Source organism: Triturus cristatus, chromosome 6 (assembly GCF_964204655.1).
Source record: "Triturus cristatus chromosome 6, aTriCri1.1, whole genome shotgun sequence".
NCBI lineage: Eukaryota > Metazoa > Chordata > Amphibia > Caudata > Salamandridae > Triturus > Triturus cristatus.
In genome coordinates this window covers 451,920,992-451,948,655 of record NC_140589.1, presented here as the reverse complement: position 1 = coordinate 451,948,655, position 27,664 = coordinate 451,920,992, and the positions used below count along the sequence as shown (strand labels likewise).

The 27,664-nt window shown below is 45.8% G+C and overlaps 1 protein-coding gene across 1 annotated transcript in view; it reads right to left on the bottom strand.

The window, feature by feature from the left end:
• ZNF451 (zinc finger protein 451) overlaps window positions 1-26,852 on the bottom strand; it is a 641,645-nt gene extending 614,793 nt beyond the window's left edge. Inside the window, exon 1 of the mRNA XM_085610887.1 lies at window positions 26,531-26,852. Within this exon, the coding sequence (XP_085467013.1) occupies window positions 26,531-26,686 (156 nt within the window). The 5' untranslated portion in view covers window positions 26,687-26,852. The remainder of the gene's footprint in view (window positions 1-26,530) is intronic.
• Window positions 26,853-27,664: the final 812 nt, after the last annotated feature.

The window sequence follows — 27,664 nt, the reverse complement described above, 5'->3', positions numbered from 1 at the left end:
CTCAATGAAAGTAACTTTGCTTCAAAAGGTTTCAAGTTTTCCTTTCTTAACTACTGACCATGCTGTTTTAACACTGTGTTTGCCCAACTCCATCGGAGTTTTCCAATGCCGGTTTGTTTCAAGGAGTTTTCCTTTATTTTCTTTAATTGCAAATGCTTTAGCCTGATTTAGATCTCAGTGGACGGGATACTCCATCACAACAGTGACAGATATCCCATTTACCAAAATATAAATCCCATATGATAGAATAGGATTTATATTTGTTTTGCGGATGGGATATCTGTCACCGTTGTGATGGAGTAACCCATCCGCTGAGATCTAAATCAGGCCCAGAGTTTGGTGCATTTGGAAATCGCGGTTTCCCCAACTTTTTATATTTTTATTCGACAACTGTGTTGCTGTTTTACCCCTTTGGAACACACCAAATATATTTTCAGGCCAGTCCAGTGACTGCACCACTCCCCCCCCCAAAGACCACTCAAACATTCCTAGAGGGACCAAACAAGTGTGCCATCTCACTGCAAAAGACTTCTGCCTTCCGGTTTGTATTTAAACTCCATGTACGCAACTTTGCTTTAAAAGATTTCAAGTTTTTCTTGCTTTGCAATGACCATGCTGTTTTAACACTGTTTGTTCCATTCCATTTGAGGACTGCCGTTCTCCATTGTAGTTTTGTTTCAAAGTTTTCCTTTTTTCTCCCTTTATGTGCAAGTGCTTCAGAACAGAGTTTAGCGCATTTTTTTTTTATTACAGATTCCCTAAATTTTCTTAACTTTCTGTTCAACAATTTCATTGCTTTCATCCCTTCGAATTACATGACCAAATATATTTGCACACGAGTCAAGTGACTGCGCAACAAACCCAAAAGACGACCTACACATGCCTAGTAGGCTGCCAAGTGACATCTCAGTAAGGTCTTTCAGCTTCCTAGGGCACAACGAGCCGCTGCACCAAAAGCAGGATGTAGAAGTTTAAGCAGCATATGAAGGCTGTGAAAAATCAACCACATCTGGCTATCGAAATAGCAGCAGATCATGCCAGAGAGCACACTGCATGCTGACGGTGGAGTGCTGTGTTGCTGAGTGTGCAATGTGGCAGTAGACCATGTCCAAAAACACAGAGGATATCCATGTGCGATCCCATAAACACTTGAAGCTCTGCGCAGATGATTCAGACCCTCACTTCACCGGAACACCCCCATCAGATGACTGTGAAATTGCTTTTCACAACGTGTACAGCTGCCAGTGCCTCAAACCAGGAGATAAGTGAGTGGGTCAATGTCTGTACCGCACTGAACACTCTACTAAGCAAAACTGACCCCGCGTTGCTCAAGTTTCGCCACGAGCGAGTACAGAATGGTGGAGCGATACCTGGAAGTCATCAGTTTCAAGAATGTTATCTCACAGAGAGATAAGTAGGGGCCAAGGAAAAAACAATTGCAAGATAAGAAGAACAGTGTTATGTTTGATAAAACACCCAATGTCAAAGCACGATGTGTATTGAATGTTTAATTTGCAGACGTTTCTTCAAAGGGTGGCCACCCACCAAGCAGACACAGTGTTACTCCTGCAGTTCAACCATAGGACTGTAGCGTAAGCAGCTGTGAGGCTGCTCACAGATTACATAACCTTTCAGAAAGTTATTTCTTTTAATACAGACAATGCAGCATACATGTCCAAGGCATACAACACTGTGTTGAGAAATATTTATACAAACTCCATACATATCACCTGTTTGCCACACATCATGAACGTAGTTGGGGAGTCGTTCCTGAAGCCTTTTTGGAGTTAAATACTTTCATGCTGTACTTTTCACAAATCCTCTACATGCCTAGTAGGCGAAAGCGAAGGGCATGCAACACCCTGCTGAGAACCATGGGATGAAACCATGGATGGCACCTGGTCCTTGCAGTACCCACTGGAATCCTTGGTTTGTTGCTGTCCAGTACCACTGCAAGCACTTTGAAGCCTATGCTGTGTTTGTGGAGTCTGAGATGCAACTCAGCAAGTCTCCCCCAGATTCACTCATAAATCTACAGAAGATTCTAAACAGTGACAATAAAAACAGTATTAAGGTTCAATAGGACATTGTGGCAGAAAAATTTCAAAACATTGTTAGTCTGATGTACTTATACCAGAGCGGACACCAGTGACTATGAAGGTTTATGATTATCTAGAGAACCTCCACATGAACCTCAAACAATTCGGTCCTCACTCTGGAGTCACCATGACCATTCCTAGAGACTATTGCAGTATCTAAATTGACTTTGGCACAGACACACCATATAATTGCCACTTTAATGAAGTATTTGAAAATTCCCTTGAAAATGTGAGCAAGTACGTGGGGGAGGTCCATCCAGGCATTGGATTCTTGAAAGGAGTATGCTTTTTCAGTCCTGCACAACACCTGTTTCCTACCCACAGACAAGAGTGCCTATTCAGCCATCGCTGGTTTGAGCAGAGTTCATGATCAGGAGCTTCTGCTTCTACTTTGAACATGTAGGCACAGAAGCAGCACAGGCATCGGTTTCAGGGGTGATTGACACTGACCTCTTTTGGCCTGAAATGGCTGACCACATTTTAGTCCTTTCACAGCTGGCAGCTGTGTACAAGGACTGTGTGAGCAGTTTTGCAAATGCTGAAAGGAGCAACAACATTTACAAAATTATTTTGTCGGCCAGACCTTGGTCCCTCTCAGAAGAATCCATCCGGGCATTATGGTTTTTAAATTATAATCAGCAGCACAATATCGGGCTAGATTTGGGCTGCTCAGAAGAATGTCTAGTACATGGCCAAGATTAAAACCTAAAGAAATAAGCATACAAGTTCCATGGGTATTATTCATTAACAGGTGTATGTCATATTAATAGACCTTGAACAAAAATAAACTGTCTCAATTATAAATGAACAAAACACACACAGGCCTTCTCATGGGTAACAATTACAAGTGTATTCTCCACCAAGTATATACAAATTAATAATTGATGACGGCACAGTGCTCAAGGCGAATGTAATGTGAACATAAATACTCCATGATACATACAGTGAATAGACCTGGCAGCATAAATACTATGTACACAATGCCTTGGTGTAAACTTTCATTTTGTAACATACCTCACAAAAATAAGAATAGCAAAATAAAATGCAGCAGAAAGGTCACAAAATGCATATATTTGTGCCGCAAAATGTGCTAATCCATGCTGCAATATCCTGTGGGGTGATGTTGGGGGTCTGATTTTTCACTTACCCTTGAGCTTTCCCATTGCCAACTTCCAGAATTCCTTGTCACCTAGTGGTTGGACCATGAACTGCTTCTATAGCGATTAGTGGCTTTATCACGCACGCTTGCATGTTTCATACATGGCAAGCCCTCCCTGAGCATATGCACAACATGCTTCTCTCATGCTTAATAAAATCCTTACGGACAAACTCATCCAGATACTCACAGGTCTCTCCCTGTAGTTTTTTTTCTCTCCATTTTTCTCCTTCATCTCATAACTTGTGCATCAATGGGTCAGATTTAAGCAATGCACTCTGTGCTTGCGGCTATTTACAGTGACTGACGGGGATAACTGCTGCATTCTGTGTTTAGGAAACAATTATCTTGTTCACACCTGCAATTTAAGTAACTTGTTCCACAGATTACTTCATGGGGGTTTCTTCCAACGCCCTTTAGTTAGGTTCACCACAAGACCTGTGCATCAAAATACATTCACTAGGGGGCATGGCCAACCTTCATGGCCGGGCAAACGCGAATCCTCCCGGCTCCGCTCCATGCCCCGAGAACCCGACCGCTTCAAAGCACAAGACGCAGACGAGAATAGGCGCACAGATGACCTAAAGTGCGCTGAGCCCGGGTAACTTCGAGACGGGCAGTGGTGAAGTGGCATTCTGCCTTTTTTGCCGCCGAGACGGAGAAAGCCTGTGCCACGGCCGGGAAACCAAGATGGCAGCGGACCGTGGCAGAGGTCGAGAAAACAGCCAAAGTTGACCCGCTGAGGCTGCAGGGGCTCATGAGGGACAACATGAGCCCCCCCCCACATATAAGGCACTCTAAGGCAGCGAGGTCACCCAGAAGAAGGAGGTGGAGCCCGAGCCCGGTCCCGTGGTGTGGAGGGGACCGGATTCCCAGCATGCCACAGCAAGTGAGGAGCCAACCCTGGAGCCTATTTCACAGGTGGGAGCAAACGGAGTAGGCACTGAAATACGGGGGGTGGCTAGGGGGGGGGGGGGATGGGGGGAGCCTTAGTATCCCTCCCGGTGAGCAGCGCGGAGAGTGAGTGATCGAGAATGCCCTGCCTGAACTTAGCATGGCTCCGCTGGGCCTCCTGCAGTCGAAGAAGCCACGTGGAAAGGCTGCATGCTGCTACACATGAATGGCCCAAGAGGAGGCACGTAGAGGAACAAAGTAGACTGCCTATAGCTGAATGCTGGAAACAAATTGGGAGCTTTTGGGTCCTTGATGCTGACGCTGCTTGTAACCAGAGGAACAGTTGACTGCCACTAGAGCCTCGCAGTACTTGGGAGAGCCTGCCTGTTTAAGGGGCGACCCTTTCGGAGGGAAGGCTGCCCTGCAGTGACCGAGCACCTCAGCCCTATGCCACCTAAGAAGGCGCAATCCAGAGTCTCCAGCTATTTCCCCCCCTCTGTCACTAGGGTGGACAAGGAGGGAGGTGCGCAACCAGAAGACGCAATGGCTCTCAACCGAGACGCGCTGCCGACGCTGCAGAGAGACTTCAAGAAGGAGATATGAGAAGATATCAAGGCCGACCTCGGTGCCTCCTTTGACGCATTCCGAGCCATGGTGGGAACATAGATGGTGGCGTTTCAGGCGGACGTGGATTCGGTGGGCACACGCACCCTCGACCTTGAGACGAAATGCCAGGAGCTGGAGGGTCATTTGAAGCCCCTGGAAGAGGAATCGGTCAATGTGAAATCTCAACTTCGCCACGCTCAGATGCGAGGACCTTGAAAACCGGTCTTGCAGAGACAACATTAGGGTCTGGGGCTGCGAAGGGCCCGACCTGGAATCATTTATGGTGGGTCTCTTCTCGACGGTTCTTGGCGAGGGCAGCCCAGAGGTCCAGCTGGAACACGTACACAGGGTGGGCCCGCGATTACAAGGAGGTTATAAACGTCCGCGGGATATTCTGGTCAAGTTTAGCTCCTTCAAAACCAAAGAACTTATCCTCAGGAAGGCCAGAAGCAACGACAAATTCACTTTTCAAGGTGCAACATGCTCCCTCTTCCAGGAGGTAGCTCAGTCCACGCTGGTGCGCAAACAGCAATTCCACCCGATAACAGAGACTCTAAAGGGCCGACAAGTTTGTTACAGGTCGACATACCCTTTCAGAATAGCCTTCATGCTCAACAACAAATCGTAGCACTTCACGGAATCCGAAGAAGCAGCGGGACTACCAGGTCTACAGAGCAAACCACCACGACCGGATGAGACCTCGGGAGACGGGGGCCCGGAGGGACAGACGGAACGCTCACCTGGCCCCTGGCAGACATTCATGAAAGGCAGGGGTTACAGTTTCGAAAGATCGGCCTCTCCTGGTCCTGGAGTGAAGCTTCTCAACCCCAGATGTTGGTCGGGGGGCAAGGACTTTGTCTAGTCTGAGGGAAGTTAGGAGGGTCATGCCCCCCCGTCTGAGGACCTTGGACTACGGTTCTTCTGTCGTCATGCAGTATACCTCTCTCTCACTGACTACGAATACTGCCATCTCAGCCAACTTGCAGATAAGTGCCTACCAGATGTCCTTTGTTTCATTATTCATGCAACGCGGCTCGGGCTGTGGACTCGCCCTGGAGCTAACTAGGGGGACTCCCCAGTTTAAAGTTATTGTTTTTGTTGGGTATTAATGTTTTTTCCGTGGTGATCTACAAAACAGTCCTTGCGGAGGTCTTTTGGTGGTGTGGGGACGATGGGGCCGGGTTGGGGGGCTGGGGGGTCTTCCAGCTGATGAGGGTGCCCGGAGGAAGGGCACCATGCGCTCCAGATTCTGATCTGTTAGCTATGTATCATGGAATGTGAGGGGACTTAACTCTCCGAAATACCTGGGAGACCACTAGGCTCTGATAGTGGCGCTACAGGAAACCCACTTAAAGAAGGGGGGAGACACACGCCCAAAACACAAATCCTATCCCTTGATATTCCGCTCCTCGTCCACCACTAAACAGAATGGGGTTGCCCTTCTCCTTCACTCTTCTGTCCAATTCCTTCATTACGCCACTCACGCCACTCACTCTGACAAAGCGGGGAGGTTTCTTATGGTCAAGATAGTCCATGCACTATCGCCACAGTATGTGCACCCAACACGAGACAATCGGACTTTCTCCTCAAGTTTTTATTAGCTCATGAGGGCTTCGCCTTGGGGAACAGAATCCTATTGGGAGATTTTAATCTTATTTGGGACCCATCCTTAGACACCACCCACCCACATAGATCCACAGGGAGAGTCTTTAGTAAACCCCTCAGGGTGTCCTTGCAACGCTTGGGACTGGAGGATGCTTGGAGGGCTCTCAATCCTTCAACACAAGACTATTCATTCTTCTCCCACTCCCATAGATCATACTCCAGGATTGACAATATATTCACCAGTCTGACGCTCCGCCAGTCGCTGGCGGGGGCTTGTTTGCATCCGATTTGCCTCTTGGATCACGCCCCACTGGAAGTGTTGATCGTTTGGCAGGCCCTGCAATCTAAACTTGATAGATGGTACTTCCCCAATTTTTTAACTAGAGACAGATTGCTCCATGATGATCTACTAAAGGAAATAATAGATTTTTTTTATCACTAATGACCCAGCAGACAACCCACGTAAATAACTGGGATGCCTTTAAGGCGGTCGTGACGGGGAAATTCATGCCATGGCTACGTTTTTTAAACAACAGCAGACAGGAGAGCAGTTTCTATTAGAAAGGGAGTTCCGGGAGGCAGAAAAAACACACCAAGGAGGGTTCGTCGGCCCAGACCCTGAGAAGGGTGACAGCAGCGAGGGGGGAAACTACAAGCCATATACACCAACAGGCCAGAAAAGACAATCCTACGCCTTCAAGCCTGGAGCTATGACGGAGGCGACAAAATAGGCACTCGGTTGGCACAACAGCTCAGAGCGAAACCGGAGAAAGAGTATGTTAAACACATTGTCGATGACGCGGGCATCATACATTCTGGCGAGGGAGGGAAGGCGAACGCATTCAGAGACTTCTATAGATCACTCTATATAGCAGAACCCCTATTCAAGTGAGTTCAGTCCCGCTACCTGGACTTAGTGGACCTACCACAGGTTCCCGCCCATCAATAGTGAGCTTAGCGCATCTATTGCATTAGAAGAGATACAGAAAGCAATAGACACCCTCAAACTCCAGAAAGCCCCTGGCCCAAATGGGCTAAATGCACACTTCTACCGAACGTTTGCAGCGGAGCTGGCCCCTCATCTGACAAACCTCTTCAATGAAATAGCTGCTAAGCAACAGGTGTCCCAGACGATGGGGGAAGCGCTAATTACAATAATTCCTAAGACGGGGAAGGACCCGCAACTATGTGCGTCCTATAGACCAATAGCCCTTTTAAACTTAGACATTAAATTATACTCAAACATTTTGGCCAACCGGCTAGAGACTGTCCTACCCACGCTAATTCATCCTGACCAATCAGGCTTTATCAAGGGTCGACAAACCCATGATAACCTGCGCAGGATCATACATCTAATAGATAAAGTGCAGAAAAAGCGTGTTCCAGCAGCCCTCCTGTCATTGGATGCAGAGAAAGCCTTCAACCGGATTAACTGGGCCTTCCTGTGTCCAACCCTGCGCTGTTTGGGTTTAGCGAGTCTTTTATTGGCATGATTTAGGCTATCACTCCCCCAGGCCCAGAGTTCGTCTGAATGGCGAGGCGTCAGACTTCTTCCCGCTCTCACGGGGGACGAGGCAGGGTTGCACCCTCTCCCCTATGCTTTTCACCCTCTGCATAGAGCCATTTGCCAAGTGGATAAAAACTAAGCCTGCTATTCTAGGGGTCAAATTTGGCCCAGACGAACACAAAATTTCGTTCTTCGCAGATGATATTCTACTACCCATTACAGACCCATTGACATCGCTGCCGGCTATCCAACGTGACCTTGGCCTCTTTGGGAAGGCAGCAGGTTTCAAAGCCAATTTATCCAAATCTATTCTACTTATTAGAACTCTGCCTCAAGCGGCGATGGCAAGGGTCGAAGAGACGTCCCCCTTCTGCTGCGTACATAAATAAATCACCTAGCTAGGTGTTAAAATTGCCCCCAAATAACTGACTTCTATAACGCCAACTTTCCCCCCCTGTTGCAGCAGCTCCAGGCTGATTTCCAGAGATGGGGTCCGGCATTTATCTCCTGGATAGGCAGGATAAATGCAAACAAGATGAATGTCTTACCTAGACTCCTTTACCTTTTCCATGGTCTCCCGGTTACAGTAGATAAAAAGTTGTTCCTGGAGTTGAAAAAAAATGATAACCTAATTCATCTGGCAGGGACAGAGGGCGCATCTATCCCAGCGACTCCTGTCTCGACCACGTTTGGAGGGTGAGTTGGATCTTCCAGATTTTCGCCTGTACTTTCAAGCAGCCCAGCTGAGGGTCAATGCGGCGTGGTCCCTCAGGGCGTCCAACAGACACTGGCTCCATATGGACAGACAGATAGCAGGTAGAAATATATGGGATCTCCCTTGGAAACCAAAACACGAAAGACCGCTTAATGTATATCTTAGCACCCGCACCCTCCATGTGTGGGACACTATTACCAAGACGCTCCCTCTGACGACCACTCATTCCCTTTACTCCCCCATTCATTTTAATCCAGCCTTACCCCCGGCATTGTTAGAAGGGCCCTTTGACAGATGGAGAGAGGGTGGATGCCTCATTCTCTCGGACTTGGTCCATTGGGGTGAACTGCTCTCCTTCGCGGAATGTGCACTTTGTTTTAAGCTACCACCCACAGAAGAATACCACTACCTCCAACTAACATACTGGGTGCAGCAACCCCAGGTGAGGCTGGCCGCAACCAGAGACCTGCTCACCGTGGAGAAATGTATGCACTCAGGTGCCACTGCCAAGGACTGCATATCCTTCCTGTATGCTTTACTTTCAACGGCAGGCCCTCATCCGGTCCCACGACATAGGAAATTCTGGGATGCACTGTTGCCCGCCCCCTTAGAGGAGAAACAGTGGGGCTCCTTATACAAAATTATCGTCAAACATAATTGTTCCATGTTTTTGAGAAGCCCACTATAAAATCATGTATGAATGGTATTTGCATCCCCAGAAACTACACTCAATATTCCCAAACACTACAGACAAATGTTGGCGGGGTTGTGGGTTGCTGGGGGACTTCCGTCACATTTGCTGGGACTGCCCCTCTATCCAACCCTTCTGGAAAGAGATTCTCTACCAAATCAAACAGATCCTGGGGTATCCCATCCCACATACATTGGAACATGCTCTCATGGGGGTATGGGACCCTACTTTGCAGTATCAGACCCAAGGAGACCGCTCCATTATGTGGTTATGTCTGGGAGCAGCAAATATGGCAATAGCCTCTGCCTGGAAGAAGACGGAGGCCCTTTCCCTCACCCAATGGCATGCCCTGTTACAGCGTGCACTGTTGCATGAGAGGATGACAGACATAGTGGATGATTCACACAGGGGCTTTGATTACATCTGGAGCCCACTGGTGACCTACCTGTCGGAGGGGTTGCCGCTGTTTGCCTTTGGTCCCAAAATGCAGGTCTTACACCTTTTTCAGAACTAATGGGCCCCTCCCCCCTCTATTCAGCCCCCTCCCTCCCCAGCTCATTCACACGAAACACCACGGAAATTGTTTGTTTATGTTGTTTTCTTTATCCTTATTTGTTCTCGTTTTTGTTCTCTAAAGATAGTTATTTTTTCCTTTGGTGTTCTATTGGAACCTGAGCACGAACGAACGATGTATACCGGAATTTGTTTCTCCAAGAGGATTTTGTTTTTATCCAAAAGAAAAAGTATGACTTGCTGTGACCTTGTTGAAAAGCTTTGCATTACACTTCGATACCTGTAACTTCTGGTATGAGAAATATGCTCAGGAGCGATTCCATAGTTGTGTAGCATTGTAAAATGCTGCAGTTCCTCTTTCCGGCCGGACTATTTGAATAGAAATCTGCTTCTCTCACGCACAGTGAATACTCAACACACTGTCTAACCCAAGCTATGTGGGTCTTACCTGGTTCAATATTTTTTCTGTTCTTTTCCTTTATGTCTCAGAGCTGCAAGCCATGCACCTCTAGGCATTAGACTGTTTTTACACCGCTTATGCAGCTTGTGCTTGAGAAAGTTATTTGTGCATGTCTGAGGGCAACCACTGGTACTAGAATCTCTGGCACCGCCTGGCTTGCACACAAGTCAAGGTTGCCCAGATTCCTAAAAAGATGCTGGCTTTTGCAGCCGGGAAGAAAAGTCTGGAAGCACAGTTCCAGCTGGTGACCATGATAGGGATTACCAAAACCGCTGGCGAGACAGCAAGTCACCACCCCCATGCCCCTCCCACAAGGACTCTACCCCAGCTACAATCAAACTACACAGACTGTCTATATGCAAGTGGTGCAAGTAATACCAGGGAAAGTGAACGTGCCTGGATGCCAGACCCTTTTTTGCCTGTACTAGGTAACTTGTTCCAACCATACTTTGTTGTTACAGCCCATAATAAGGTTGCAAGGGAGCTAACACTGTTGCACCATCAAGTTCACCACAGCTCCTCATCTGAGGACTAAGATCCCAAGCCACCAGGATGAGGTGCAGTAGGCTCATTGCACCAAGAGGTTGATCCTTGATCAAAGCGCCATGCTCACTATGGGTCAGTCAAGAGGAGAGTTTCAGGGTCGGAAGAAGTACAGAAGGCAGATCTTACCCAGGGTTTGGCAGCATGATTAGTTTGCCAAGTAAAACAAGAGGCATAAGAATAAGTGAAACCATGGAGAAGAACCAGCCTTTCTGGACACTCTATTTACTCCTTTTCAGCCACACCAAGGAGTACACGCCCGTGCTCTAGTCACCAGCTCTGCAAATGCACTACCTGGAGAGGCAATAGTTGGCACAAGTTTTCCTGGCACTGAGTTCCTGCTCTCAAGAGTCGATCATATTCTGGTTGTCTAGCTTCTCAGGATTTCAAAACCAGTAAGATCTGTTCTGACTGGTCAGAGAATGTGGACTCCAGGACAGTCAAACTCATCCGACACTTCAGACCATGGCAGTCACAAACATTTGCCAAGGTGCCACAAAGTATGGTCTGTGGTGTGACCGAGGGACGCACTGATGCCAGCAGGGTGGCGGTAGGGGGACGGGGTGGGCCAGGGATTGTGTAAAGAGGTCTAAAAACATGTTAAACAAAAGGATAAGGATTTATTTGCGAGTTAATAAATGCTTGTCCGTTTATTTAACATTTGTTTCTGAATATCGGTGTCCAGCAGCTGGTGTTGCTGTTCACTAGGGGGGCGCATGTAAAGGCCAAGAGGGCCGCAAGCGGCCCACGGACCGTACTTTGAGTATCACTGCTTCCGACCATTTGAAACAGCTGGATCCAGAATTACCAAACCATTCCTAACTCCCATCAAAGAAGGCTGCAGTCTTTGTCACCATGCTGAAATGAAATGAAATTTGTAAAGCGCTCATCTACTCCCAGGAGTGTCCCAGCGCTCAGCTAATAGGTAGAACCACAACACTTGACAAGACCTCTACTCTTGTACAGTCATGTCTTCAGTCTTTTTTTTTTTTAACATGGTAAATAATTCCAAAGAGTGGAGCTCTAGTGGGAGATTATGCCATGTTGACAGCCCCAGATAGGAACAAGCATTGGAAATGCACTAGGTCTCGCATTAGGTGAGGTCAAGCTATTGGCATTGTAAATGGCAATGTGTTTTACTTGTATGTTATGATGTGTATGTATGTGGTGTTTTTGTGGAATTATGTGGGTTGGGTTAGTTAGTAGTGTAATTGTATGTAGTGTAATTGCGTGGTGTAGAGTGGATATGTGTATTGGAATTATGTGACATCGTGTGCTGTGGAATTATGTGGATAGTAATTATGTTGTATTGAGTATATTGGAATTTTATGGAGTAGGATTCTGTGTTTTGGAGCACAATTATGTGGAATGGTATTTTGTGTTGTGGAGTGGTATGTAGTAGAGTTTAATGATGTGGTATGCTGTTATTAATATTTATAAAATTACAAAATAAGCACTTGGTAAGGATACACCTTCCCTGCCTTATTAAAACAAAGAAATGTGTTGTGTATCTTTTTTTAGTAGAAGTTTGTACAGGTTGCGTATTACTTAGCGACACACGTAGCGCCGCTGGAAAGGAAGTTCAATGAGTTTGCTCAGCACTTTAAAAACAATGTTTTGTAACTTCGTGCCATACTTAGCCCCAATGCACTGCACTGTGATTTCTTACATGTACCACAGGAGTACTGCAGTTAGGGGTGTTATAGGTGTCATCGTGCACTGCACTCTGATGTGTCACATATACAACCAGTGCACTGCAGTCAGCTGTTATAGGCAGCACTGTGCAGAGATGCTCTGCTTTTACAAAATGTCACAAGCATCAACAACCTGCCATAATGTGATCGTTACCCTAATTTTCATTAACGTGACCCCCACTTCTGCTGTCCTACAATCTCAGGCAACCTTACGCTACGTATAAGCACAGCTGGGAAGATGTGCCCAACTGTTTGTGTAGTCACTGCCTCTAAGTGATGATTCACCAGAATGGCTGTCCTTCAGACACTCCCAGTCCTGTCTCTATCAACACTTCCCCCTTGCTGCTGCCGGTACATTGGTCTGTGTTTGAAGGGGCTGCATGTCTTCCTTAAGAACCAAGTCAGCAATCTTTGGGAGGGTGGGCCTGCCTGTTTGGCCTCTGGGGCTACTCCTAGCTGTGGTAATAGGATGGGTGTGCAAGCAGTGTCTTTGGGAGACTTTTATATGGCTTCAAAATGATTCATGAGTAAAAAGGCTATTGTTTTCTCCTTTTGTTCTCCTTCAGTTCAAAACGATATTGCATTAAACAAAGGGCAAGAACTGTAAAGGAAGACCGTAACTGGGCTATGCACGAATCGGCTTTTATTCTCGTAAAAAACGCGACTAGGTTAAAATAAAAGTGGGCTTGTATCACACGGACATTCTAAACCTCTGACGTGTAAGCAGCCTTTCTAAAAACATAGCCCGTACATCTCTTCAGAAGCTTGCCATGTAAATAAATGCTAATAAGGAAAGCACTACACTGTCAAAAAACGCAGTAGGTTTGCTTCACTTTCAAAATACGTAACAGATTGGCTTTGACAAGCTTATTTATACTTTTTTCACTGGTACGTGAGACTACTTTTCCACTATGGGGTCATTTTGATTGCACCAGAAAATTCAGTCAACCCTCTCCTGGGATAATTGTGAGCCACTGAACTGTTGTTTCTGGTTAATAAACATGTACACCTTGTATATTAAACATGTATATTTGTTGTTGTTGTGCTTTTTCCCTTTAACAGCCTTCCGGTAAATAGCGGCCACCACTGAAGGGAAGAGCCTGAAGAGTCTAATCCCCCCGTATGTTTCTAATGTCGATTAAGTGTCTCAGATTTGTCAAAGTTGATTTTTTAGCCCAAAGCTGATTCATAAGCTTGGAGTAAGGTTAAAACATTCAGCCTTCCTGTTCTTGGAGGTCACCGGACCACCACTGCCTTCTGGCCATGGTCGGATACGAAAGACTGTTTCGGATGCCCCGCACTCAGGCCCAGCCCCGAAAATGTATGCCAAGTCTTCGGCATCGACCTCTTCGGACTGAGTGCATGCAGTGTGAAAGTAGTGCCTTGAGGCTGTAATTAAAACCTAGGGCGTAACAACACATGTTACAGGGGGTGTCCTCATGGGAGGTTACATGAAGAGACAAGGCAGTACTAAGGATGGACTACAAAGCCTAATGACCAGTTAAAAGCCAACATTTACAAAGGACAGGGACAGGAGCCGTTTAAAAAGATGGGTGGGAAGTAAGTAGAACTTTATCCACATATCCTGAATACAGCATCTCTCGAAGAGACAGCGCAAGTGCTGCCTAGGCGAGACCTAATAAATCACACAAAAACAACAAATACAATTGACACAGTGTGCCAATCCCAGCAAAACAATTACACTATGCCATCTGTTGACCAAATTTTGTGAATGCGGTTAGCTTATGTAAAAAGTTACAAATCAAAATTCCAAAAAGACATTAACATACTATGCTGCCTCTAATTAGCACTTTTTAGATGTGAAGGGCATAGGACCGTAACGCAGGCCCAACAGCCCCTTTATCACAGAGGATCCTCAACTTTTCAGGCCATGAATCAGCCAGCGTTTGGTAAGGGCAGTGTGGGCAGCCGCTCAGTGCCCTGTGCTCAGCTAACCAAAGTGGTCCCACACCAGTGTGCCTTAAGAAAGCATCGCCTTTTCCTCTCTTCCTCCATAGCTGCCAAACTTTCAGATTGCTATGTGTGACATTTTCATAATTACAGTGCGATTATGAGTGACATTTCGACGACTATGAACGACACTCTCACAAGCAAAATCAAGCAATGAAGACGATGGAAACATAAATATCAGAAATTACACTCATTTGAGCAACTAGAAACTCCAAGAAGATCTTAAAACTGTTAAAAAGCACCAGAAATGGTCTCTCTGTCCACGTGAGACCCAGTCCAACAGGAAGGATTTGTGAGGGCCCAACATAAACAAGTTACACACGGAGGCATCTCAGCTGCCTAAGTGTCACACAGTCTCAGCTGACTCGCACGCACACATTCTGTCGAGCACCATTTTGCATTATCCTCACGGGCTGAGGCCAACACAGTAATCTCCCATACAGCAGAGCCGACAGCTTAAGGCTGTCAGAAACCTGTTTTAAATTACCCCCGGGGGTTCTGAGAAATAAACTGCAAACATAAAGAAGGGGACAGAAACACACACCTGGTCACAGCCCAGGCCGCAGCCAGCAGCCTGTTCGCTATTCTCATTCTTTTAGAACTAAAGTCACAGGGACAGTGACAGTGCATACCATACTGTCCAGTCTTGAACATGATGTAGATTAGAGGCTCTTCATTAAGACATCCCATTCATTTGGTGGGAGGGGGTGGGAAAGAGTGCTAATTGTACAAGATAATCCACTGGTGGTATGTTTTTCACCACAGGTTCTCGGGTCTTTCTCAGACTGCCCCTGTTGTCAGGTGTGATGTCAAGTTGCCAGCAGCTCTTCGCTGCCTTGTGCTCTTCCCCAGTTCGAGACAACTCTTAGCAGAATGAGATGCAATCGGGAAGGCTGCCAGTTTCATCCCGAGTGTACACTGTGTGTGGTTCACTGGACATGTTATTGTACCTGGGAGCTCTGAAATCCCAGTGTATTCGCTATCTTTTTCTAAGTTTCAGCTTATCAGCCCTGCCAAGTGCTAGGCATCGGTTAATCTAACTTTTTTTTTTGGCATAACTGCAAGAATTACAGTTTGCCACCCAAATTGCCTGATGTGTGGTACTTTGCAGGACTGCAAGAAACCGATGCACCAGGTTTCACTACTCTTTTCACACCAACAGAGGAGAGCTGTCTCGGGCTGCAAAAACCTTCTAGATTCGCGCCTGAGACAACCGATTGCAAAGATCCTGCTAACTGGCACCAGTACAGCAGGGCTATACGTCAGGTTGTAGAGGCATTACAAGAGTGTTATTATACAGAACTGTCTCCCAGTTTACAGAACTCTTTGAGGCTAACACCTTATGCAGCAAAGCCCTTCCTCGTGCTTGCATGCCTCCTACAACATGGCGTGGTATGTACATGTCGTTGTCTTAGTATGTTTTTGAAACGATGTATGGAGGGGTGAAGGGGGCACTTCGAAGCACCCGGTGGATGCCTGTCAGAACGGAGTGTAACAAACAAGATGCAGATTCCCTACTTTTTAACCCATTCTCAATCCATTTAGGTGGCTGCATGTCCTGCTGTCAGTCTGTGGGTGTAGCAGACACTTCAATCCGTGAAGGGAAGGGAGGTCGGGAGTGGACAGGCTAACCTACAGAATCCAGTCCTGCTGTAGTCCAAATAACTGACCTGTTAAAGGCCACATAAACACGTGAGAAGACAAAAACTTGCAGAGTTTTTAAAAATAATTGTGAAAAGGGGAAACTAATGGTGCAAAATAGTCATAATGTACAATTTAAGCTTATAGTACAGGGCAAAGGGCCACTGGACAAAAATGATTCAATCCGGGAACAAAGCAGAAAATAACTAAAATAAAGCAAGATAAGATTCATAAATTGAATGTAGACTTTCCCGCACTTTAGCAAATTAAGAACAAGCATTTGCAATGCAATAGGTCTCGCATTTGTGAGAGTTTGAGCTATTGGCATTGTAAATGACAATACCTTTTATTTATGTGCTTTGAAAACCTGAAAGCGGTGCGTAAATATGCACTTTGTACTTGTAGTCTTTGCTTACGACAAGCAAGTCTGGCAGTAAACGAGGCGCAGTTACTGCCAGCCATTGGTGCAATGACTATGTAGAAAAGTGCGTGTTTACGACCGCTTGCAAGTTTTTAAAACACATACATAAAAGGCATTGTCATTTTAAATGCCAATAGCTCAAACTCTCAAAAATGCGAGACCTATTGCATTGCAAATGCTTATTAACCATAACTTAAAGAAAACATGGAGCACTTGACATTGCTCTTTTCGCTACATGTTAACTAAACATTAGAACTGCTGGTCTGTTCCCATAAATTGTCTATTGAATGTAGGTGGTTTGTAATTGCAGTGTGTAGTTCATAATGTTTTAAGAATCGTATCTTCCACTTGTAATTCCTTCATTTTCGTAAGAGGTTTATGATTGTATGCTTCTTTTTACTTTGTTTTTGAAAATTTATTTTGGTATGTATTACATGAGACTTGTGCTTTCAATCTATTTAGCTTTAATTAATGCTCGCCTACCACAGGTAGTGAAGGTAACCGGCAGTGTACCGTATCCGGATGACTCAATTTTCCAGGTTTATCACCATTGTTCCAAATTTTACAAGTTTTAACTAATGGAAGATGCATTTCGACCGTGGTGAAGACTTATTTATTTAAGCATCCCACACCCTCATGGTTCCAAAGAACTCTGCGTCATGATGAAATGTAATTAATGCTCTCTTCAATCTGCTGAGCTATGTCTGCCAGCTCGCAGCGTGATTAGGAATTAAGATCCTACAATTAAGAGACTGCTTCACGATGGATGTTGACGCTGATGCGGTTATTCAAGCATTGACCATTTTAAAAAGGAGGTTCCCGTGCCATGCAGCATGTATTGTGATCAGTCTTTGTTCGGTTTTTAAATGGTTTGGGAAGATCAGCTGCAGTGAATTTCCTAAAAGGTTTCTCTTCCCACTTTCTTTAGCCTGTTGAGAAGTCGTGAAATTGAGCTGCACCTAACAGCTGAAGCCCTACATGGTCAACGCTTTTGGGGTTGCGTGTTCTCTCTTACAGAGGGGAGCTGCCTAGCAGTTAAGGGGCGGGGCCAAAAGCGATTTGCATGTGGCTGGTTTTTGTAGTGGCACAGGGAGCAAACAAGCATTGGCAAAACCTGCTCTTGCTTTGTTAATGCTTTTCGGTTGGCAGTAGCTTTTAATATTGTCTGCATTTGCAAAGCCAGTATCGGCGACAGGCATTTTGAAGTTTTAGTTCTATTCTTTCAAGGTGTCTGCACCTTGCATGACACAGCATTGTGGTTAATTTGAAAGCATATAGAAACAATATAAGCATGACTGGTTTCGGCTATCGATGGCTTTGCAAATACTAGCGCAATTTTATAGATTTTCAAAAATACATTGCTTTTCATGTGCTGTGCTAGCGTAATTTTAAAAGAATCCTCATTGGCAAAGCCAATGGTGGTGGGAGAGTGATGGTGGAGAAAGAGAGAACTGGGGACGCAGAAGCCGAGGTAACACCGAGCTGTAGCAGAGATTGGTGTGGGAGGGTGACAAGAGAAACTAGGTAGCGGAGCCAGTGAAAGACCACAAACGCGCACTCGGAAGTACACACCAGAGATCAACAATTAAAAGCAAACTATGAACTTCATTGGAGTCTTGTATCAAAAATTAGAGTAAAGAGGCAGGCGAGCCATCCAGTCAAGAGCAAAGAACTGAGGGGTAGTCCAAAAAGCCTTCTAGTCATCACCAAGGGGCTGACCCAAAGCCCACTCCATGTAATGTTCTAGGCAATGCTGTTTGTAACAAGGTGGCAAAAACTGGGAACTGGAATGTGGTTCAAAGGGTTTTCCCAGTGGCTGGGAATAAAAAAAAGTGTCCTTCGGTTACACACTAAGGGCCATATGTAGGTAGCCCAATACCGGTCGGTAACGGCCGATTTTTGGTAAATATACCGTTACCGACCGGTATTTAGGCTTTTGAGATGTAGGGGGATCATTTCTGTATTCGGTAATTTACCGAATCGGTAAAATTACCGAATCGGTAATTTTACCGATTCGGTAAATACCGAATACAGAAATGAGATGTAGGGGGAGTGTGGGGTGGGTGTGGGGATTCGTTATTTACCCCCAACTGAAAGTTGGTGGTAAATGACGAATGTCTCTGTTAATGCATTATTTGGCCCTTAGATGTGTGCAATGTGGCAGACACACATGCCCTCAGGGCATGTATGTGTGCCACATGTGCACACATGCAGGAATCAGGGGTGCAACAGGGTGTCAATGTGACACCCTGCCACCCTTGATTGAGCTCCCCCCATTACCGATTCGGTATTTACCGATCCGGTAATGGTAACTGGCTTCCCATTGATTCCTATGGGCCTCCTGGCCCATAGGAATCAATGAGATACAGGTTACCATTACCGAATCGGTAAATACCGATTCTAAAATACCGACACTTACCGAATCGGTATTTTTTTACCTACATTACATTTACCGATTCATAAATACCGAATCGGTAAAATTCGGTATTTAAGAATCGGTAAATGTAATTTACCTACATAAGGCCCTAAGTGTCCTTCGGTTAGACACTGCAGTCAACAGTAGTTTCATTCGATATGTGGGATGTGTTGATTCTGTTGTGTGAAATACTGCCCAAAACCAGATGCCGTTACTATTACAAACAGTATGGCTTAACTTGCACAACTGCAGAGGAAGATAGGAGAATAGAGTGCTATTTAATGTTGTTCTTCCCACTGCAGCCCACATGTGCTGCCCTCCCACTGTGGTGGCAGAATGAACTGTCCATGAGGGGTTTGTGATTCATGGTTTAACGAACAGGATTTTCTTAAAGGAGATGTTAAAATGTTCCATGCGGTCCTTTTGCTAAGCAGCAAGCGCCTCCCACTATCAAACCATTGTACGAGCTATCGCGATCAGGTGGTATTCTTGAAGGATCCGCGCTCTCGATGCGGCTGTGTTAATGTGAGGAAAATGCTGCTGATGGATCGCAATAAACTCAAATGTTGCCACGGAAACCACTGCATCACAGCCTATGTGCGACATTCCACTTACTCCAGCAAACAGCCTATTTGTACATTACCTGTTTTGTGAGATAGACTTCACATCAGACTTTTTTATCAATATACTTTATCAGAAATGTAATCGTGGGATTGGCACAAAATCGTCCGTTTATGTACACAGCTAGGTCAAAAAACATTATTCTTCTTGCCCGTGTCTGTCACTGAAAAAAAAGTATCGCTAGCAGCAAGGCTGGCTTTTCACCTCAATCCAGACCTGCATCAAACCTCTGCTATCACAGCAAGAGGAGCGCTCGCTGCTTTGTCATTGCATTTCGTCACCCAAACAACAATCTGCTGTAACCTTACACAGGGTACAAGTCCTAAACAAGCGGCCGCGAAGGTGAAAGTGATCGCGATCAAACATCAAAGCAGCTGTGCGGCCGCGAAAGGGTAAGTTATCGCGGCGCGCGCGCGCCTGCGCACATGCACTGTAGCTTTAGGCTGGCCTGGTAGCACTTTTTGGAGCCCTCTCAATATGTCTCGCCAGACCAGCGCATGCGCTGAGTCAGGCGAGACCTAAAAACAAGCATTTGCATAGCCAATAGGTCTCGCCTTTGGGACCTTATAAGTGTTTAGCTACGCGACAGTTGCATAACTAAATACTTATAAGGTCCCAAAAGCGAGACTTATTGGCTATACAAAGCGGCCCTGCGGCCGCGAAAGTGATCGCGATCAAACATCAAAGCGGCAGTGAAAGTGAAAATAATCGCGGTAAAGTGCGCCCGCGCACATGCACTGTAGCTCTAGGCTGGCCTGGTAGCACTTTTTAGGTCTCGCCTGACCCAGCGCGTGCGCTGGTCTGGTGAGACTTATTGAGAGGCCTCCAAAAAGTGCTACCAGGCCAGCCTAGAGCTACAGTGCATGTGGGCGGGCGCGCGCGCCGCGCTTGGCCGCGATTACTTTCACTTTCGCGGCCGTACAGCTGCTTTGATGTTTGATCGCGATCACTTACGCGGCCGCTTGGCATAGCCAATAGGTCGCGCTTTTGGGGCCTTATAAGTATTTAGTTATGCAACTGTTGCATGGCTAAACACTTATAAGGTCCCAAAGGCGAGACCTATTGGCTATGCCAATGCTTGTTGGAGCCCTCTCAATAAGTCTCGCCAAACCAGCGCATGCGCTGGGTCAGGCGAGACCTAACAATGGCGTTGTTTTCTACCCACATTTCCTTGATGCTCCCCTTCATGGCTGAATCTAGCAGGCTTGCTCTTGGACACGGCGAATCACTGTCAGGCCATTACTACATTCCAACTGGCAACCTGACGGCAGGTAGCTGCGATGGCGCACTGACTGCAGGAATTAATGTAATAATTAGACACACACACTCTGTGGCTGCACTATACCCCTCGGACCTCTCAGCTTCATTTGCAGACAGACAGGGCCAGGCCGCAAAGAACCACCACGCAGTAACCGCTTGCTGCCCACCTCCTGAGGGAGTCCTCTCGGCCAGGACTCTTCGGTCCAGTGACAGTTCTAGTCACTGCTGCAGCACTGCTTACTCCGGACTACCTCACTGCGCCTCGCTGGGCCATAGCTGAGAGCTCTGGGAACAGCCCACTTAATCAGTTTTAACGCCATACACCAGGGTGTGAAAGTGGCAATGATGTCAAAACCGATCTCAAAGGAACATTATAAAATGCCTTTGACTGTCATTGGTCGTGTTGCAACAGGGCTGGTCTCTTCAGAAGCTTGCCATGTAAATACATGCCAATAGCCTTGCGCTAGCTCATATTCCAAGTAACAAAGTGTGACCTTCAAGTTACCTGCAAAGCGTGCGTCCTGCCTCACTGCTGCCACTGTGCGCGCTGCTGCTCGCTCCTTGAGAAAAGGTGGGACATACACCCACCATTAGCCATTTGCAGGCTCCATGTTTACAAGACACACACAAAAGCTAATTCAAAAGCGTGGGAGGAGTCAGACCTCATAAGTACATACAACAGATCGCCACAGCGCAAGGGCTGTATGCTTGAGCTAAAAAGCACGGCCCCCGGCTCTAGCTTGGCGAATCTTGGGAACCCTTGCCCAAAGGCTGTTTGCAGAGCCCAAGTTCCTGGCGGAGGAGGTAGAAACTGATTCTGGAGCCCAAGTAACCTGCTCCTATGTGATGAAGAACTTTATGAACTAAAAACATTTTAAAACTGGAGGGGACACATGCGTTCTCAGCGGTAAGTTGAGGCGAATGTGGGGTGTCCGTATTCCGGACCACCTGGAGTTCATTTAAGCAGGTAGTCAGGCAGTCCCAGATACAAAGCGTTCATATAGTCTAATCCCGATGTGATAAGTGCCCGGACGTAAGATTTTCTGGCAGAAAAGTCTTCAGAATGCAGAGCAGATCAAAGCAAGAGCCTACCACGGAATTAGTTTGCGGTTGAAAAGAACGACAACTGTCTAATTTGACACTGAGACTTTTGACTACTCCTGCATTCCACAAAACCTAGATCAGATGCTCGGAGCTCAAAATTATAGAACATTGAGAATCCCTGCCTCCTCTCCACCCAGACTTCACCTAAATGCTAGTGCAGGTCCAGTTTGCCCAACTACAGCTCCTATATTGTACAGTACAGCTCCTACATACACATATTAGTGACCAAAAGAAATGAATTCAATCAGGAAACACCACATTGTAATGACAAAAGCTTTGGGAAATGCTGTCTATTAACACCCCAACATGGCAAAGAATGAGAGTTTTTATGTGGTTATCACAGCAGCTCCCGTGCCCAGAGTCAGCAGTGGCACATCGTGGCAGATGCTTAAATTTGGTGGAAGCCTTTCTACGAGTGCGCGATCTTAAAGAAAACAGGCTACAAATAATGGCTCACAACGACAGTTCAGTCTTTGAATCTGGGATGTGTACTGCTCAGGCTGTGGTGTTGATGGCAGATTCTTTGAAGGATAAATCACACCATACCACATGGACAATCATGCTACGTTTGAGACGTATGGCAAGAAAACGTAACGGCCCAGTGCTCTCCCCCCCATGACAAGCGAATGCTTACACCATCATGTATGGCTACAGTCTACATCTCTGGCACCAGTTACACTGCTATGCCACCTCTTTGTGCCCAGACTATGCTCAGGTAAAGTACAAGTGCCAGCTCAATATCGACAAGGAAGCTACAAGTCAGAAAATGCTGATGCACAGGGATTTCATCAATAAATTGGCCAGGACTTGTGGGGTGGTTGGCTTAAGCCCAATGGAGAAAGACGCATTTTCCTAGACCTCTTTCCACCAGTCACCCCTAAGCGATATGACACAACATACTGCTAAACCTGAATGCGGAGGTGGCAGGATATCCGCTGGAGTGCAGGGCATCCGCTAGAGTGCTCTCAGTTTGTGGCTAATGGGCTGGAAAAGACTAATTTTCAACGCTTGAGACAGTTTGTAAATAAAGATTGTGGGACACAGGTGACAGAGCCTCGGACCCGTTCGTACTCCCACCCGAAACTAGAGCAGACACTGAAAAAAACTGGCCTGGGATTTCTTCGAGACGGGTGCAAACTCTGTGGACCCAGCACGTGCGGCTCCGTCCGTAACTTGGGATTTGGGAGATGGCATTGATGAACTAGCATCAGCTGATGGTACTTGTGTACGGAAATGCCCCAAGAGATTAAGTGGATCAGCAAGAGGCTGAATGAGCAGCCCAGTAGACATTTTTAAGTGGATTGTAGCCTAGAGCTCCCTTTCTTTGCTTCCCGTGTTCTGGCCTCTCCTGCCCCCACTTTATCAAACACCAAAAGATACAGCCATTGGCGAGAGATGTCTGGTGACAAATGACACCAAGGGGAGAAGGGAATAAAATGAATCACAGTTCGTTCACAGCAGAGAACACAATCACACTCTGGTCTGAGTAAGTCAGTGAAATATCCAAAAGGAACATTATTTAATGATGAAAGAACTTTTAGAGCGCACAAATGCAAGGCGTCTTGCCGCTGAAAGTAACTACCGTCAGAGAGCCCTTATTAATTGCTAAATAGCCAGGTTTTGAAGGATTTCCTGATGGCTAATAAAGCAGTGGCAGATTTCAGATTTAAAGGGAGACTTTCATTTAAGGCAGTGCAGATAACAAAGCTCCTGCCTCCCCAAGAACATTTGAAGGATGGAACAATCAAATTTCTGAATGAACTAGACCGTAACGTTTTACTAGGAAAATACCATTTGAAGCTTTCTTTCAAATAGTCAGGGCCTAGTCAATGGAGCACTTTGAATGCAATGCAATGGGTCTTTAAGTTAATTCTGCTTAACGGGGAGCCAATGTAACCTACTTATGGCCTGGGATGCGGATTGCAATCTAAGTATGTTCAGAAGCATCCGCGCTGCAGTATTTTGCAATGTTTGTTCAAGGATCTCTTTAGCAAGTTTTGATAAAGGCCACTGCAGTAATGTAGTCTAGATAGGACTAGGACAGTGACAACTGTCTTCGGTAAGTCAAAGGGAATGTAGTGAGCAACTTGATCTTTAAAGGTTAGTTTCTCATCAACTATAGCACCTTGGTTTTTTACCTTCTTAAGGGTCAGTGGTAACTGCAGAGGCAGACTTTGGGGCTGCAATGAACAACAGTGAGTGAATGTGACGAGGCCATGTCGGCTTGCTTAGAATGGACCATGTACCAAGAAATGCAGCTCCACATTGAGTAATGGCTGGCAATCCACACGTCATAAGTAGCAGCAGTTGGTCCAGTGGACTAGTAAAGAAAGCCCTGAAAAAATGAGGCGATTATCAGGGTGGAAGTACACTGCCTGGCTGGATTGAGTAGTTGTGAAATACCAGACAGCGAAGGAAATATAGACTGGAGAATCAGAGTATGGTTAAGCGCCATGGGCAAGCCCAATTAAAGCACCAGTGCATGGAGCTGGAAAAGAATCACAACATTTAGTACAGATGAGTAATAACACCCCAGTACCAACTAATGCACCAGCTATGGACGCTCTAGGAGGCAAGCCATTCAAGGACAAACTCTATAGGATATTAGGGGAGATAACACCCAAACTAAACCAAAAGTACCCAAGAATAAAATTAACTCTGCAGTGGTAGACATGTCACTGCTTAGTGAAAACCAACATAATGGCAGATAGGGTCAAGAAGAATCAGGAAAATCTATTTACTTTAAAACCCTGCCTGCAGAAACAAGTAATTGTACAGACAGAGAAGGGAAAAATATCTGGGATACAGGGAAGAAGACATGGGAGGCTGTTCCATCATAACATAAGAACATAAGGGTTACTGGCCTACCAAAGAACATTAAAAAAAATATATATCGTCAAGCATATGAAAGAATAGCTGAAACAAGACAGTGGCACCAGGTCTCTCTGGGCTATAGGTGACGGAAATAGCAAACAGAGTTCCAGGATCTTCCCACAAAAGATGTAGGTACGCATACTCAACTACTATGACAAATATTCTGCTGCAACGTGCTAGGAGGGTGGGACATTTCATGGGTGAAAACTGCAAAATTAAGCGCTTACCTGACTATATGGAAGTACTGGAACAGCCCTGGGGCTCCTTTATGTATATGAAGAGGCACTTAAGAGAGGCAGGTATGAAATATATGAGGTTTCTTCTTGTACACCATCAAGTAATTAAGGGTGACAAACCGTACTTTTTCGCCAAACACCGATGCTTTTGGAGGTGAGCGAATCAACAAGGCATAGGTGTGGAATTGACACAGCCACCGCCACAGAAAGGAGTCAAGCACCAGAGTGAAACAAACCGGCACTTCCCTTTTTTTTTTTTTTAAACACAAACTCCCCAGAACAAGAGGAAGGGAAGAGCTGTTCACAGAGGAAGCAATAAGGGATTCATTGGCGAGGCGATCATACATACTTACGGCAGGCTCAAAGTGAACTGAAAGAGTCTGCATTGTATAGCACAATGAGACCAAAGAATGACGATGAGATGCTAGTGCTCAACCAGCAGATGTTAGATAACTTGATCTAGAGCCTAATGGAGAGGGACTTGTTATGTATACATCTCCTTACCTTAAATTCTGCAAGAAGCTGAAGACCTGGCTTTTCAAGTAGTCCCACACTAGGCCCTAGGTTTGGCTATAATCACACCTGTTCAGCAGCACCAGGATATCCTCCCGGGCGATAGTGCACTCTACAAATCTGCATAACATCAACATAACATGTGGAGTACTCAAATTTCTACCTGTGTGTCTCCACATGCATGCATCCAGTTCAGCACCAAGACATACAACCACAATCTGTCCTTGACTGTACAAGAGTAGAAGGCATTGCGTACCCCTGTATCTCTGGGGCTCACTAGACTGCACAGCAGGGACAACTATCGAGGTGTGTGATTTGGCCGTCTAGGTAGTGGTTGTCACAGGGAGGACTTTAAGTGGGATGAACAAAATAGGGTGTGGCCAATGCAATTAAGCGTTTGGCTTAAACATGCAAACTAAATTTCCCATTCACCTGTGAGCACTGCATTTTCTATTACTTTCGCAAGATTAATATTTTGACAACTGTGTTCCTCCTGCACAGAATAACAACTGGAACACATGACCATTGCTCTGTGCAAGCTGCTGGGATCAAGAATTGGATGATCATGTATTCTGAACACATTTTTGACATACTGTCGGGCACTGTGAAAAACTCCAGAGCTCTCAATCGTGCCTGTTAAATAAAAACCCTGAAGGTGACTCAGTTCGTAGAACGCATTATACAAGCGTAATCATTTTTTACACGAAAAAAAAACAGCTAACACTCTTAGGAAATGCAAGAATAATAAAGCATGAAATGTAAACAAAAGTTAAATAGCTTGGATTAATGTTTTTCAAATGTATTATTCAGAGATCGATCACTGTTTTTTGCCATTGAAGTTATGGCCATGAATATTGGGCCCGATAGGGACACGTTTTAATATCAGTTTAACTGCTACCGGGTATGAGACCTGGTGGAACACTGCCCATTTAAGCCCTGCTCACAGGTAGTCGCCGAGCCTGGGGGGGGCAAAGGGATAGGAATACTCACACTCACGAACTCGATGTCGTCCTCTTTAGGGTGAGGCTCCTCTGCTTCCACTTTTAAATCCATGTGCTCCTTCGTTTCCACCTTCAATTCCTTGCCCTCCTCTGCTTCCACCTTTAGATTCATGAGTTCACACCCACTCGGGTTAGAGGCCTCCATTCTCCTAGTAGTGAGCTAACTATGCTGTCTGCGTGAGCGACTACGACTGTTGATGATCATGTGGGGCGGTAATCAAGGAGGGGGCAGGATTCGCCTAACACGCCCCTCTCTTCCACCGTACGGTGCTGCTAACTGACTTACTTCCCGCCTGGTGCTCTGAACAATCAAGTTCCGGGTTACTACGTCACCTCCGACTCCATGCGCTTTGCCGAATAGTGCGCTTCCTCGTTGCCACGGTAACTAACGCCTATGCAAGAAAGTGGTACTCGTAATGTCCACGCAGAAGCCGTGAAAAACCCGAGAACGTCTAACTCGACTGCTGTCTTTTAATGCTGCCGCGAATGTGTGAATTTCAGAGAAAGTGGTTTAATAATAGCCATAAATGTTAGAGCATTTTCTTGTCTGTCGAAGAAGAGCTATAAGCCACCGTTCCAATAAGAATATAAGTCCTTTCATAAATAGAATCGGTGCTTTAAATGGGGGAAGAAAGTGCAGGTATTCACCGAACAGTGTTACCAGATTTTTTCACAACTTTTAAGCCCAAAAGCAACCAAATACTAGCCCAGTCTCACCGCTCCATTATCTTCTTTGTAGCCTGACCGCAACGTTAAACAAGCATTTGGAATGCAATAGGTCTCGTACTTACGCGAGTGTGAGCTATTGGCATTGTAAATGACAATGCCTTTTATTTTTATTTATGTTTTGGGTTTTAAAACATAAATAAAAGGCATTGTCATTTACAATACTAATAGCTTAAACTCTCGCAAATGCGAGCCCTATGGCATTGCAATAAAGGGCCTTCTCGGCCGCTTGTTAGATTGTAAATATCAGAGGAAGAGACTGGCCTACGACATCTTCAAAGTAGTGATAAATAGTGCAGTCAAGATGTGTAAGTGTTGTAAATTACACAGACACAAAGTGTGAAGTGAGATTTACATAAGATCTGAGCTATAAACACTAACAAAGCGCTGTGATTAC